General features: G+C 58.6%; 1 protein-coding gene across 1 annotated transcript; it reads left to right on the forward strand.

Moving 5' to 3' along the window:
* Positions 1–2,076: 2,076 nt before the first annotated feature.
* On the forward strand, positions 2,077–6,251 carry NKX6-3 (NK6 homeobox 3; the record flags this gene model as incomplete). The annotated part of the gene is made up of 3 exons (XM_081220916.1): positions 2,077–2,458; positions 4,317–4,486; positions 6,030–6,251. 3 exons carry the CDS (start codon positions 2,077–2,079, stop codon positions 6,249–6,251), a joined length of 774 nt encoding a protein of 257 aa, XP_081077042.1.
* Between the last annotated feature and the right edge of the window lie 8,419 nt (positions 6,252–14,670).

Raw genomic sequence — 14,670 nt, forward strand, 5'->3', positions numbered from 1 at the left:
TAAAATTATGTACTGCACGTTTTCCTCCTCACAAGTTCCCATCATTGGTGGGGGGGGGGGGTCGGGGGGTGGCCAAATCACAGTCACAGGGTCCTAGGAGCACTCTCCGCCCTCACTCTGATTGTGAAGCTTCTCTCTCAGCATCAGAAAAGACATCCAGGTCAAGGGACCAGCCATGGCTGTGCACCGGCCTCACCCAGAGGGTTTTGTAAAGCACAGGTTCAGAATCACAACTGCCTAGGTGATTCCGGCAGCAACACTGGGAACTGGAGTTCAGTTTCCCAAATGGTTGTGATGGGCAGCTTTGGAGCACAGCCAATTCAGACCGATAAGAAATTTTCTCATTTTTAATCCAAACTTCCAGAAAAACAAGGTCCACAGCCTTGGTGAGGTCTTTCTTGTGTTAACCTACGTCATCTACGCTACAGGGTCATGGCCAATTCCAGCCCGAGCAGATAACAGCAGCATGGGGAGAGCCGGCTCTCTGTGAGAGGGGAGCCTCCCCTCAGCCTGGGCCCTTGGCCTCCTGCAGGAAACCCAGGAGCAGGCTTGTCTCCACCTGCCAGAGGGTGACCACGGGCTGGTCAGAAACGGCTTTGGGACTGCCAGGCAGAGGAGGGACAGAAGTCCATCTGTCAGGCAGCCACTGTTTTTCCTGTCATTTTGCACGTCCAGACCAGCGACATGCTGATTGCCATTTTTTAAAAAGCTGCAGGAAAGGATGCTGTTCCGTGCAGAAATGACCCAAGTTATTTGCCGCATTTTCCCTGTTGGTAAAACGGGAGCGACCCCAGTAGAGCCTTGTATGCTGTAAAAATTCATTAGGAAAAGAAAGGCATATGGGTGCTCGGCAATTCAACCTAGTCTCATCTGTCAAATATTTACTGAGCACCAACCAAGAGCCCGGCACAGGCACCGCCACGGAATCAACGGCCATCTCAGCCATCAAAGGTTTCCATCCCACGTGCCCAGCCAGGCAGAACATGACAGAGGCACAAATGAGTCCTCAGAGGGGGAGGAAGGGAGAACGGAGGGATCAGGGGAGGCTGCCCAGCGGCAGAGGCAGAGGCAGGCAGGACCCACAGCCAGCACTCCCGGAGACGCCCCACTCCCAGCCCTTGCCCCAGGCTGCCTGGCAGGTTCCCACCCCCAGGCTCTCAGGCCCCAAAGTCCAGCCTCCCCACTTACCCAGCCCAGCACAGAGGAGGGAAGCGAAGCATCCGTGTCCAGACTGCACACTCCCCCAGAGGCTTGGGCATGTGCCCAGAAAGGGGTCTGGACACCTCAGGACAGCATCCCCTGAGCCCGCAGGGGGTGCAGCTGGAGGAACTGTGCCCTCCAGCTGCCCCAGGGGCCCCCCGGAGCGCTTTTTCCTAGATGCTCACTTGGGGGACCAGGAGCTAGTGGACCCTCTGAGAATGAACATAGGTTCCAGAGTACTCTCTCTTTTCTTTCTCCCCCTCTCTCTCTCTCCCCACCCCCCCATCTCTCTCTCTCTCTCTCTCTCTCTCTCTCTCTCTCTCTCTCTCTCTGACGCGCGCGCATGCACACACACACACACACACACACACACACACACACACGCTGGCTGATTTTACAGTCAATCTTTCAAAGTGCAATTTGTCTAGGAAAAGCCAATGTGAGGCCCGTGAGGGTTTCCACCAATGGCGACGCGGCTCGAGCAGCTCAGCCAGTCTCGGGTCTGTATTCTAATGGGCCCCATCTTTATCAGGGAAATGTTGCTTCTCTGAACTTGAAACTTCTCATGGAGGGTCCCCAGACTCTGAGGCAGAGAAGGGGCCTGAGCTGAGGCGGGGGGAGCCACCTCTCCCCAGGCCGGGCAGGAACAGAGGGCAGGGGCGCTGGGAGGGCTCGCACCTGCCCTGGGAGCACCTGACTTCCCGCACGGTCCCGGCCCCGGGCAAGGCCTGGGCCGAATGCCTGGGTGGGAGGGCGGCCTGGGGCTCGGGCAACTTTGACCCTCCGGAGCTGCCATGGGATTCTGGGCCGGAGCTCGGGGGCTCTAGGGGCCTGGATTTGGGCTTCCCACCTCCCCTTGGCCCTTGGGGGTGGGCCATGGAGTCCAACCTGCAGGGCCCGTTCCTGCTGAGCAACGCGCCGCTGGCTCAGTTCTCGGAGGTGAAGGCCCCTGTGTGCCAGTACTCTGCGCAGAACTCCTTCTACAAGCTCAGCCCCCAGGGGCTGGGCCCCCAGCTGCCCGCCGGGACCCCGCACGGGATCACGGACATCCTCAGCAGACCCGTGGCCGCTCCCAACAGCAGCCTCCTCTCCGGCTACCCCCACGTGGCCGGCTTCGGTGGGCTCGGCTCCCAGGGCGTCTACTACGGTCCCCAGGTGGGGAATTTCTCCAAGGCGGGGAACGAGTACCCCACCCGGACCCGGAACTGCTGGGCGGACACGGGCCAGGACTGGCGAGGCGGGCGGCCGTGCGGCAACAGTGAGTACGGGGAGGGGGTGGGGGGACGGGGGACGGGAACGGACGCTCACAGGGGTCCTCGGCCGCCATCCGACAGTCTGGGGCAGACCCCAGGGTCCGGCCCTCCACGTGGTGCAGCAGGGGCTTCTCCCCTCCCCCCCCCACCCCGGCTTCGCTCCGATGGGCGTCTTGACCTCCGCCCTCACTCCTCACCAGCTGCCCTCCTGGGGAAGCCGGGGTCCCGGGAGACCACACGGCTCACCCCCACCCTGTGTACAGTCCTGCTCACCTTCCGTCTCCCGCCCAGAGCACGTGTCACCACCTCGTCCAAGCAGGCACGTGCCGTCCCCAGTGAGAAACCGCTACTGCATCACCTTCCCAAAGAGCCGCCCGCGCGTGTGCCGGCAGCACTCAGGGACACAGAATGTACCCTGAGCCCATCTCGGTCCCGCTGCCATCAAGGGGGCCTGCTTCCTTCCTCGGGGTTTATGTGAACAGCAGCACCCGTACCACCCAGCCTCTGGGAGCAGCTGCTGAGTCCAGTCCCACTGGGCCCTCGCTGTCGGGGGACCTCACCCACCCATCCCCAAACCGTGGTTTTCAGAGAGTTGGTCCGGGGCCCCCAGGATGCCAGAGGAAACGTCTCATGGAGGGTCCCCAGACTCTGAGGCAGAGAAGGGGCCTGAGGGACCAGAGGAGGTGGCAGGTTGTGCACAGGCAGGGGAGCATCACCCGGGAGGCAGGGGGAGTGACAGTGGCTGCAGGAACCACCCCTGGGCCCGGATCGGGGGGGCAGAGGGGACCTCCACTTCCGTCCCACCTGGGGGCTCCTCCACTGGCACAGGGGCTTGGGGCGTCCCAGGAAAGCCCGAAGCACACCTGCCTTCCGCCCGCTATGCCGCTCGGGACCCTCACACCCCTCGTCAGCCTGAAACATGGCGAGTCCCACAGGGGGCCGAGACCTCATCTCTTGGAAGCTATTCTATAACCTGGTTTGTGGGTGCTTTAGGCCTTCAGCTGTCTGTGTCTCTCACTTCCATGTCCCCCTACCCACACGCACCCCGTTTCCACACCCCTGCTCTTCAACCTCAAATGCACGTATACACACAGGGAAGTATCTGAGTCAGTGGCTGCATTAACACAAGGGGAGGGGACTGAGGGTGACAGCCTCTCAGGAGGCCTCATCTCCTTTCTGTGCCTCGGCTTCCTCACCTGTAAAGTGAGGACATGGGATACGAGGGTCGGCTGCACTGCACAAGGCCCTGCATTCTGCTTCCCCTGGTCCCCATCCGCCCCCCCCCGCCCCCCGGCCGAGCTCCCGAGAGGCTGCCCTGGCCGGGCAGGGGTCAGTTCTTAAGGCTCTGCATCCGGACTCTCCATGGGTTTGAAGCCACATGACTCCCAGGCCTGGTGACAGGGGACAGCATTAACTTGGAGCTTAGGGTTCTAGTTTCCCGGAAACCTGGGAAATGGGATCTCAAGAGCAAGGAAGTGGAGGAACCCCCAGGCCCCTGGGGCCCTGACGGTTGGTGGAAGGTGCTAAATCCGTCTCTCGGTGACCTGAAAGAACGTCCCTGAGACCCAGAGGAAACTCCTACCACCCCTCGGGGTGGGGCTGCATCACTGCCTAGTGAGGGCATTACACAAGGAGACCCAGTTCTAGGCATCCTCTGGCCCTAATCAGCTAAAACCTGGGGCAGGCGCCCTCGGGGTCCCCGCCCACCCAGACATGGCAGAGGTATGGTGCTTGGGTGAGAGGTGCCACCGTGCCCCCCCAACCCCAGCGGCTTCTCCGTACGGGCGCTCACCCTGTGGGAGAGGCGGGGCAGGGCTGGCGCCCCCCAGCCCCGCGAACCGCACACTTCCTTCCTCCCACCAGCCCCGGACCCCCTGAGCGACAGCACCCACAAGAAGAAGCACACCCGGCCCACCTTCACGGGGCACCAGATCTTTGCCCTGGAGAAGACCTTCGAGCAGACCAAGTACTTGGCGGGTCCCGAGAGGGCGCGGCTGGCATACTCGCTGGGGATGACCGAGTCGCAGGTCAAGGTGAGTGTGTGAGGGACAAGAAGGTGTCTGCCTGGCAGCGAGGAGCCCCACTCTCCTGGCAACCGCAGCTCAGTGGGAGGCCGTCCTGGTGTTTGGGCACCGCCCGCCCACCTAAACCTGGAGACGGTAATAATGACCCTAACGCCAAAGGGTTGTCATCTTCTGAGCCCTCTTCTGAGAGCCTTATGTGTGGCAGCGCATTTAATCCTCACAGCATCCTGGTGGTGGGCCTTATTACCCATCTTACAGGGGAAGAAACGATCTCAGCTGAGCCTCTTGCCCCAGGTCACCGGCTGGTAAGTGAGCACCCTGGATTAGAGGGCTCTAACCTCATGCCTTCCCCTCCTCTGCACGCTCAATCGAGGCTAGAAGTTTCAAAAGCTGATGGCAGCCTCTGGGCCGGATCAGAGCTGGCTTCAGGCTTGTTCCGTCAGCCAGGCAAACGAGCCCGCCTTGGTTCACCAAACTCGGAAGTGAAGATAACTCCTCCCCATGCCTGCCCATGAGGTCTGAGCCTCTGCTCAGCTCGGGGCAAGGCTCCCTCTCAAACTGCACACCTCGGGCCTGAGCTCGGGCGGGTAAGGCCGCTTCTGTCCCCTCAGGCTCCCGGGGGGACCCCTGGCAACTCTGAGGCTCACTGTTCCCTGAGGGGCTCTGGGGTGGGGGGGCACCAAAGAAGCAAGCTCTGGGCTCTGCTGTAACTGCCCGGCACTGTGACAAGGCGACGGGCTTGAGGGGAGAAGGAAACACAAGGGCTGCTGGGGACCGGGGCCTGGGCTCCCTCAGGGCGCTGCCTCTCCAGCTGGCCACCCCACCCCCACCCCCCGGGCAGCTCCCTCCACCCAAGGTTAAGGCCCAAGGAGAGGAAGCGCCGAGTCTAAGAGGAAGGCCTTTCCGCACCACTCCGCTTCTTTGGGTCCTTTCTGCAAGCTTTTGTCTCCAGTAATGAGCATGTGTTATTTTTATAGTTGGGGGGCAATGATTCATGAAGCTCAGTGAAGGTCTGTGAGGTTAAAATCATGTCAGCCCCTTCCACCCACGTACCCAGATGGCAAAGGAGAGGCAGATACACCGCAGGGAGGGTTAGAGCTAAGACGAAAGGGCTGCTGCACTCACATTTCTTTTTATTTCCCCCCTCAGAAAGAAAAAGTAGTGTGACTATGACAGCCTAGTCCATTGCTGAACCATTTATTTTACGATCAAGATGAGGCGGGGGCGGGGGGGTGGGTTCCCTGGTGGTGCAGTGGTTGAGAGTCCGCCTGCCGATGCAGGGGACACGGGTTCGTGCCTCGGTCCGGGAGGATCCCACATGCCGCGGAGCGGCTGGGCCCGTGAGCCATGGCCGCTGAGCCTGCGCGTCCAGAGCCTGTGCTCCACAACGGGAGAGGCCACAGCAGTGAGAGGCCCGCGTACAGCAAGAAAAAAAAAAAAAAAAAAAAAAAGATGAGGCTGGGGGGATACTCACCACCGAGTGGGGCCGCCCTCCCCAAAGGGGCCCCGTGCGCGCCGCGCGCCCGCGTGACCCTCAGCGCCCTTCTCCCAGGTGTGGTTCCAGAACCGGAGGACCAAGTGGCGGAAGAAGAGCGCCCTGGAGCCCTCGTCCTCCACGCCCCGGGCCTCGGGCGGGGACCGCGCGGCCTCGGAGAATGATGACGACGAGTACAACAAGCCGCTGGACCCCGACTCAGACGACGAGAAGATCCGGCTGCTGCTCCGCAAGCACCGCGCCGCCTTCTCGGTGCTCAGCCTGGGCGCGCACGGCTGACCCTGCCAGCCTCCGCGTCCCCGCGGGTCCCAAAAGGCTAACGGGGGCTGCGGGGGAGGAGGGGGGAGGGGGGAGGATGGACAGGGAGAAGCAGGAGATGAAGGGGAAGAAAGGTGGGGGGGGAGGCCAGTCTCCTAAGGGAGGAGGGGGCAAAGAGGGAGACGTGAACTTGTCCTGAGACCGGACACCCCTTCCGCCGCCTTGCACCTCTGTGGGCCCAGGCCTGGCGCTGCCAGCTCTGCAGATTCTAAGTACACAGGTAGATGAAAAGCGATCAGGCTCTGCGGCCGGGACACGGGCCGTGGGGTCCCAGACACGCCACCGTGGCAGCTGCGGGGGCGGGGGAGCCTTCCCCCAGGGAAACCGTTGGCTCCGGCAAGGGTCCCCATGTGGGCTGACTGCAGAAGAAGAGCTGGCATGTCCCGGGACCCTCCTCGGACCCCGGCACAGGAAGGATCCCACTTGAGGGGCCAGAGCCCCAAACCTAATCCAGGCGGGAGGAAACCCACCCGGGAGGGGAAATGGGTCCCAGCAAAGAAGGAATACCCCTGACACCCCAACTCAAGGATCATGCCCCTGGGGGGAGCTGTCCTCCTGTGATCCCCTCTCCACTCTGCCCTCAGAGAGGATCCCCCACCCCAGGACGGGAAGAGATTAGAAGCGCCCACTGGGGGGAAGAGGCAGAGAGAAGGTGAGAAACGCCAGCATCCATGCTGCACCCCAGAGCCTCCCACCTGGGCGGTGCCTGCCAGTGCACGGACAGGACCCCCAGAGAGAAGGGAGCATCCCGCGGGGAGGGACTCGGGGCAGGAAGGGACCTCAGAACCCCCTGTTCCTCCAACGGGGTACCCCCGCAGGAGAGGACAGGACCTGGCCGGAGGGACTCGTGTGGAACCCACGACCCTCCCTTCCCTGGGGCGCCCTGCAGCCTGGCCTTGGAGCTGGTGCTGCGGAGGGCGCTGCCCAGCAGGTGGGAAGGAGGGGGCCTGCAGCAGGCGGGGTGGGTGAGGCCCTAGAGGAAAGCAGCGGAAAAGGCACCAAGCAGTCGCCCATCTTCACTGGCTTTTAAAAAATAAAGGGTAAAAATAAAAGTCCCAGAAACCTCCCCATGGCTCATGTGTTTCCGAAAAACTGTCTGTGGGGTCCCAGGCGTGCCAGCTGCTGGGGGGCCCCTCCGGAGGGCAGCGTCTCTGCCCCCAGGGGACAGGGCTCTGGGAATCAGGAAACCTGCAGGCATCGGTTAGTCTCAAGTCTCGGTGGTATGCGCCAGGCAGCGCCATAGTACAGAAACCCGAGAGGCTTTCAGCGGGGTCCTTGACCTGTAGGAGCTCACGGCCTCGTGGGGGAAATTATCTGTGGGGAATTCGGTACCGTAAGGAAAAGATCCCGGGGCAGAGAATAGCAACATGACAACGACTGAACACCTACTAACTCTTCCCATGTGGAAGGCCCGACTGTGTCACGTGACCCCACCAGAAACCCGGGAGGAGGGATTGTCCCTCTTGCATGGATGAGAAAACACAGGCCCAGAAGGTACCTACACCAAGTTCCAGAAGTGGGATGAGGCCACCTGAGCTGACGCCCAGGCCCTCACGTCTACCACGAGGGGCAATGCCTTTTACAGGCCTCTCCTGTAAAGCCAGAGGCTGGGATGAGATGTGCTTTTCAGGACCTTCCAGCTGTAACCGTCTATGCCAGCTCCAGCAAGCCCTCCAAGCTGTGAGCAGCCTGCCCCCTTTGCCGTCCCAGCAAGTCCTTCTGTGGTCCCTTGGGCCCCAAAGGGTGGGAGAACTGGGCTGGTGCAGTCGGCCTGGAGCGGGAAGGAGGGTGGGACGGAGACCCCAGCTCGGGGCCTCTTGGAAACGGAGGTACCAAGCCTTCATCATAACCCTACTGGACCCAGAGGGTGGAGGGCCATAACAAGAAGATGTAGGATGCTTTTGAGCCGTGATCCTCATTCCACAATGAGGCCCACACTCGGTCTCTCTCCACGTAAGGTGGGAAGGAAATAAGGAAGCACCTGCCCTGTGTGCTCCTGGCCACAGGCTGACACAGGGGTCCTGAGCTGCAGCAGGCCGGACGGCCACCTGGGAGGACCCAAGGACCCTCCGGGTACAGCCACAGAGACGAAAAACTCTGTGAGCCAGGCGGGGCCCAGGATTTCCCGAGCACTTTGAGGAGAGTCTGGGGCCTGCTGGCCAGAGGAGGCTTTCAACATAATGCAAGTGCAAAGTCATGAAGCAGGCGTGGGGAGAAGCCAGGGACAAGAAAACTGGGCTCGTTTGCCTTCTTCGTAAGTGTATTACAATCCTAACACTCTATTAGAGCTGTAATTCTTGTATGTCTGATTCACATTGTTTGGGGTCAGTATTATATCAAGTGAAGGGAAAATTTTTTCCGCCAAGGAAACATTTGCTGAGCTAAACAAAACCGCCTCCAATGTCCAAGTTCTGGAACACCTGCCACTGGAACCTCTGGGTCAAGGCCTCCAGCCTTCCTGGAGTCCCCCTACCTCACCCCTGCTCCCAGGTATGGGGCCAAGCGAGGAAGAGGCACTGCTCAGGCCTCATCAAGGGACCAGATTCCCAGTTTGAAGGAGGAGAACAGCCACAGGTGAATGGCCCAGATGCCCGAGGGTAATTTGGGATAAGTTTTGCCCTCTGTGGATGCGTGCACACTCGTGTGTTGTGTGTGTGTGTGTGTGTGTGTGTGTAGCTGGGAGGAACTCAGGACTATTTCACTTCATTCATCATAAAGAAATCATAAGCCATAGCACTCCCCTTCTCCTCCTTTCCTGGTCACAAAGGGCCTTCTTGTATATGCTGAGTTAAACAAAACTACACAACTTTAAGAATATTCATGCCTCTGGCAACTTCCCTCTGACCACAGGAGAAACTTTTCAGGGATGAATAAAGAGAAAGACGCTCAGCCCTGGGCTCCTGAGAGCGACCGAGTCCTGCCCTGCCAGCAGCCCAGGAGGCTCCCAAGGCAGGCAAGATTCTGCCCCGTCCACAGCCCTCCCGCTTGCGGCTTCCAGTGTAGGAAAGACCTGACGTGTCCCAAGCAGGGCGGGGCTGAAGCTAGGGATGACAGTGTCTTAGCAGGTTCCGACTGGCCATATCCCGACGGCAACAATCAAAGCAAAGACTGGAGACTGAAATCGCACTGCTGGCAATCCCTCCTCCTTCTCAGCCACCCCCAGGATTTGAGCCCAGATACCAGCCAGCCCGAGACTTTGCCTGAGCATGGCAGAGGGGACTGGGTTCGGTTAGAGCTGGGCTCGAACACTGGCGCCACCACTCTCTGTGTCACTGGGCGAGTGACTTAACCTCTGAGCCTCAGTTTACTCAACTGTAAGATGGGAGTAATTATACATACCTCACACGGTCTCTGTAAGATCAGAACTCACGAGCATGCGTGGCATATACAGACACCCAACAGTATCTGCTATGTTATTTCAAGAGGGCTGTGGAGGCCGACAGCCCCGGGTCTGGGTCCCCATGTCACCAAGTAGTCGCTGGGTCACCGTGACCAAGTTAGGTAGCCTCTTGAAATCCAGTCTCCTCATCTGTAAAGTGAAGCTGATATGGTTATCAGCAAGGCCCAGCAGAAGATGCACTGAAATCCCCTGCAAGGTGTAAACGGGGGTGGGCATTCCCAAAGCAGCGCGCTCACACCCTCTCCTTCCCTCTGCCAGGAAGCGGCAGGGCCAGTCCTGAGCGGGTCTTCTTCACAGTGGGTCAGGCAGGTTCAAAGTCACAGCTACCCACTCCTATAAGTACTCAAGCACCGGCAGGTCAACTGCTATCTGGAGGTTATGGAAGGCCTCGTGTGTGACCAGATTCATCTACCTGCCAAAAACCTGAGGTTCTGGACTCTGGGGCACGGAGTCAAGTCAGATGCTGAGGGCTGAATTCAGTTTGCAGATGTGTTTCTTTGGGGGCAGAACAGTGCATTTACAGAAACTGTAGCTGGTCTGTAGGCCCGGCAAGCCTGGTCCCGTGAGTGATCCTCACCATTTCCTGGCACATCCCCGGGCCTGGTCCCCACAGGGTCCATTCCCTGCCTGATCCCTGAAGGCATGTGGGTCTATACGTCCTGATCTGAAGCCTCGATACCCTAAGACATGGTCCATGGACGAGCAGCAGCAGCCTCCCCTGGGCGCTTGTTAGAAATGAAGACTCTCAGGTCCCATCTCAACCCTCCCGAATCCGAATCTGCATTTGTAGCAAGATCCCCAGGTGGTTTGTAGGCGCGAGAAGATGGACGGCGGGTATGACCGTGTGAGTGTGTATGGACAGCCCTCCTTTTCTCAGAGCACAGAGCCTGGCCCAAATTAGGTGCTCAATAAAAAACTGTTAGATACATAGAGATGCACTGACCTAAGTTGGGCTTTCTATCCCATCACCAAATGCCCACGGGGACCTGTGCTTCTGAAATCCCCCTTTCTCCTTGGTCAGCCACTGCTAACAGTTGCCGCCCTGCGCCTCAGCTCTGGGCCTCTCCGAGCCTAGTCTCGCACCTGAGGTGGCTCCGGCCTTGCCTGGGAGGGCTGTGTGTGTGCCTTGTAGCAGCTGCTCTCTTGTCCCCAGAATGATCTCTTCTTTTGCTCACAGTCAGGTTCCATCTGTGTTTTACGGGGTTTCAAATGCTATGAATCTACGCACCCAAGGTCAAAACTCCTTGTCTTTCCATTCTAAGGCCAGGGCTGTGTCAGCTGCCAGGTGTATGAGGACCTGAAAGTTACAGAGGACACAAGAGGACTAGATGAGGTCCCCTCATCAAAGGCTCACTGATCAAGTGCACTGCGGGGCACGATTACAGTGAACACCGTTTTTCTTGGTATGGTTTCTGCTGCTTTATCACTGATGGCCAGTGTCCCTGGATGGAGCAGATACGCCACAGCCAGAGAAAACATTCATTTAGGCACTTTCCTAAGCTTGCCTGACGCTAGGCCTTGTCAGCCATACAGATACCCAGGGCCCTTCTGGGATATTCTGACCCAGTTGGACGGGTATGGCCCTGGAATGTGCCTGGTTGACAAGTGCCCCAGGACTTGGTAGTGGACAAATTTGGCAAATGGTGATCTGAGAAGCCCAACTTGACTTAAATTCACGTTGGCTCTCCCTGAGTTGTTCAGTGACCCACGTTGAATTCTGCAACTTTTCCTTCCTGCCCAGGAGACAAAGACCCACATAGTCAGGGAAGGCAGCAGGGGTGCCAGAAAAGGTGCAAAGGGTCTGGATCTTCCTCCTCAGGAAGGACAGAGAGGTGGAAGGACCCTTCTGGTTTCCTGCTCCCACTGGCATCCGTCCTGTGCCTGTGATACTGTGGAAAGATCTAATACACGCAAACCTCCAAGGGCTCTTGGGAGAGACCCTGCCCTAAGTAAGGAATTTGCTAACCCGCTGCCTCTATGTTCTGGAAGAGAAAGCAGCGTTGGCCTTGCAGTTCCAGCGCTGCTTTGGCCGGGGCACCACATGCCACGGTGGAAACAGCCAGGGCAGAGGGCTCTGCAGCCCAGCGGCAGGAAAACTGTAGAGTACTGTGCACTGCCCAGTGAACAGCAGCTTCCCCTCTGCGAGGAGGAAAAGGGCACAGTGCGCTTCTGTGGTTTGGGCTCACCTGGCGCGGACCCCTGTGGTCTCTGATAAGGCCGCCCTGGAAAACAACCTACCTGCCATTTTTGATTGATCTAATGTGGGCGGGCCGACCCAACCCCATCTCCGGGGGTGGATGATTGACACCATTCTAAGCCAATCAGCGAATGCCACCTCCCTGGTCACGTGACGGATTGGTCCAGGGATGGGCCGGCGGCTCAGTCCCGACCAATGAGCGAAGGACCAGGCTGCTCTGGGGAGTGCCCGCTTCCCTCTCCACCCGGAGCGCCAAGTGGCCTGGCCACTGGCCTGCCCGGGAAGGGGGCCAGCCCGGTGGAAAGAGGATCTGAGAGCAGGACTGAACTGGTGACAATGTTTCAGCCAAGCCTAGTGTTTTCAGGGGACAAGACACACCCTTTTGTCTTCAGTCTGGTTGAGCTGGGTTTCTATAATTTACAGCTCAAAGAACACTATTGAAGAAAACAAATGTTTCTTTTACCCCTGTTGTTTGCTTGTAGGCTGGCCCTGCCAGGGAGCCTGTAGGGACCCGGGGACAGATGGCCAAAGGGGAGCTGCCCTGGGTTCGGGTTTCCCAGCCTTCCTTCCTTGACAGCTGTCCCCGCACTTCCTCTCTGTATTCCCTAGCTCTCCTCTCTCGGCTCTGGCCCCCGGTAATGGACCATCCTTCGTGACAGGAAGCGACTGGGTTAAACCTCCCCTCCCCAGCTTTTAGTCTTCCGAGCCGTGATCAGATTCCTGATGAGAGCAGCGCCCAGCCCTGGTGCGGAGCCACACTTAGGTTGCGGCGGGTGGGTGGCGGCGTGTCTGCCGGCTCAGGCTGCCTGGGAGGAGATGGGCAGTCTGTCTACCCGACCCGCAAGGCTGAGGAAATCCTCCAGAGACCCTAAGAGTCCAGGATTAGGAGTAGCAACTGCCTCCCACCCCCCGCCGTGCCACCCCCCGCAGCCTCCTCTGTCATGTGTCAGGTGCTGCTCTGCTGAGAAGAGTCGAGCTGCAGGCGCCTTCTTGCCATGTTTGAGCTGTGCTGAGCCTACGAGTAACAGAACAGAAGCTGCTCAGATCCAGTCTTGTTACCACGTCACTTGCAGGCTCAGGAGCCTTCTGCCCTAAGGGCTCAGAGCATCCTCGGTGGTCTTGATGCTTCTCTCCCAGAAGCCCCACCTCAGATGCCCTGACCTGGCCCCTCCAATACTCTGTCACTCTTCAGAGCAATGAACCAGAGACGGACCCGACCTTTGACGACAGCTTTGGGGGCAGGTGGGGTGAGGACCCGGTTTGCACAGGTGGGAAGAGAGCTTCACAGGACAGGCAGGGGGTGCTGGGTGGGCTGACCTCCATCAGAACCCCCTGGGGCAGGACACATTCTTTTTTTTTTTAATGTTTTGATATGTGGAAATTTTTTTTTTTTTACTTTTATTTATTTTTTAGCTGCGTTGGGTCTTCGCTGCTGCTCACGGGCTTTCTCTAGTTGCGGCGAGTGGGGGCTACTCTTTGTTGTGGTGCCCGGGCTTCTCATTGCGGTGGCTTCTCTTGTTGCGGAGCACGGGCTCTAGGCGTGTGGGTTTCAGTAGTTGCGGCACGTGGGCTCAGTAGTTGCGGCACGCGGGCTCTAGAGCGCAGGCTCAGTAGTTGCGGCACGTGGGCTCAGTAGTTGCGGCACGCGGGCTCTAGAGCGCAGGCTCAGTAGTTGCGGCACGTGGGCTCAGTAGTTGCGGCACGCGGGCTCTAGAGTGCAGGCTCAGTAGTTGTGGTGCGTGGGCTTAGCTGCTCCACGGCATGTGGGATCTTCCCGGACCAGGGATTGAACCCTTGTCCCCTGTGTTGGCAGGCGGATTCTTAAGCACTGCACCACCAGGGAAGCCCCCCCCCAGGACACATTCTTAAACCAACAGTTGTCTCGTCCTCCTCCTTCCAGGGGGAAGGCAGTGATGTTGGCAGTGGTGGAGAGGCTGCTTGCCCCCCACGTAGAGCAGCTTGCCGGCCTCTTTCCCACAGCCAAGCCAGAAGGCTCGCATTCAGGGCCCTTCATTAGGCCTCTCTTAGTGGGCAAACACACATCATTAATCTTGGTAAAGTGAGTGAAAGCACATTCACCTGTCCAAGCAGGAGAATTAATGTTGTGTCAATAGGAAATTCGTGTTTACCTCTGGCCTTTAGGTCTTCCCTTTGCTATGAACACCCCAGGGTGGACCAGCCCAGATGCGGGACTGTAGTTAGAAGAGAAAAACAAAACCTCGCAGCCCAGGTGCTGGCCTCAGACAAGGGGGTGGTAACAGCAGTGCATCGGGGCAGAGACTCTCGCCCTGCACCATGGGCCTAGGGACACATGCTCCCCACCCTGCGGGGACACAGTGGCTGCCAGAGACACCTTTTTCTTTTTCTTCCCAGCACACAAGGCTATGATCTCTCACACCAGCACAGGCTGACTGGGGCCACTGTTTCCTGAGCACCTACTAAGTGTCCGGCACTGTGTGTGGTGACTGACCCATATTTCCCAAGAATCCTCCAAAGCAGGTATGCTGCCTTTTTCTCAGATAAAGAAGATACTGCAAGCTGTACAGCAGAAATTAGCACAACATTGTAAATCAACTATACTTCAATTAAATAAATAAATAAAATTTTAAAAAGGGAGGTACTGCGGTGCAGAAAAATGCAATAGGTTAGCCTCAAGGCCACACACGGAGAGCAGGTGGGTTTGAACCCAGGTCCGACTCCAAAGCCAGCATTTCCCCAGTAAGCCTCACACAGGCACTTTCACCGCAGACGGGATCGGGTACAACGCGTGAGGTAAACTGTAA

Source organism: Mesoplodon bidens, assembly GCF_964165515.1.
Source record: "Mesoplodon bidens genome assembly, chromosome: 20".
In the NCBI taxonomy this organism is placed as follows: domain Eukaryota; kingdom Metazoa; phylum Chordata; class Mammalia; order Artiodactyla; family Ziphiidae; genus Mesoplodon; species Mesoplodon bidens.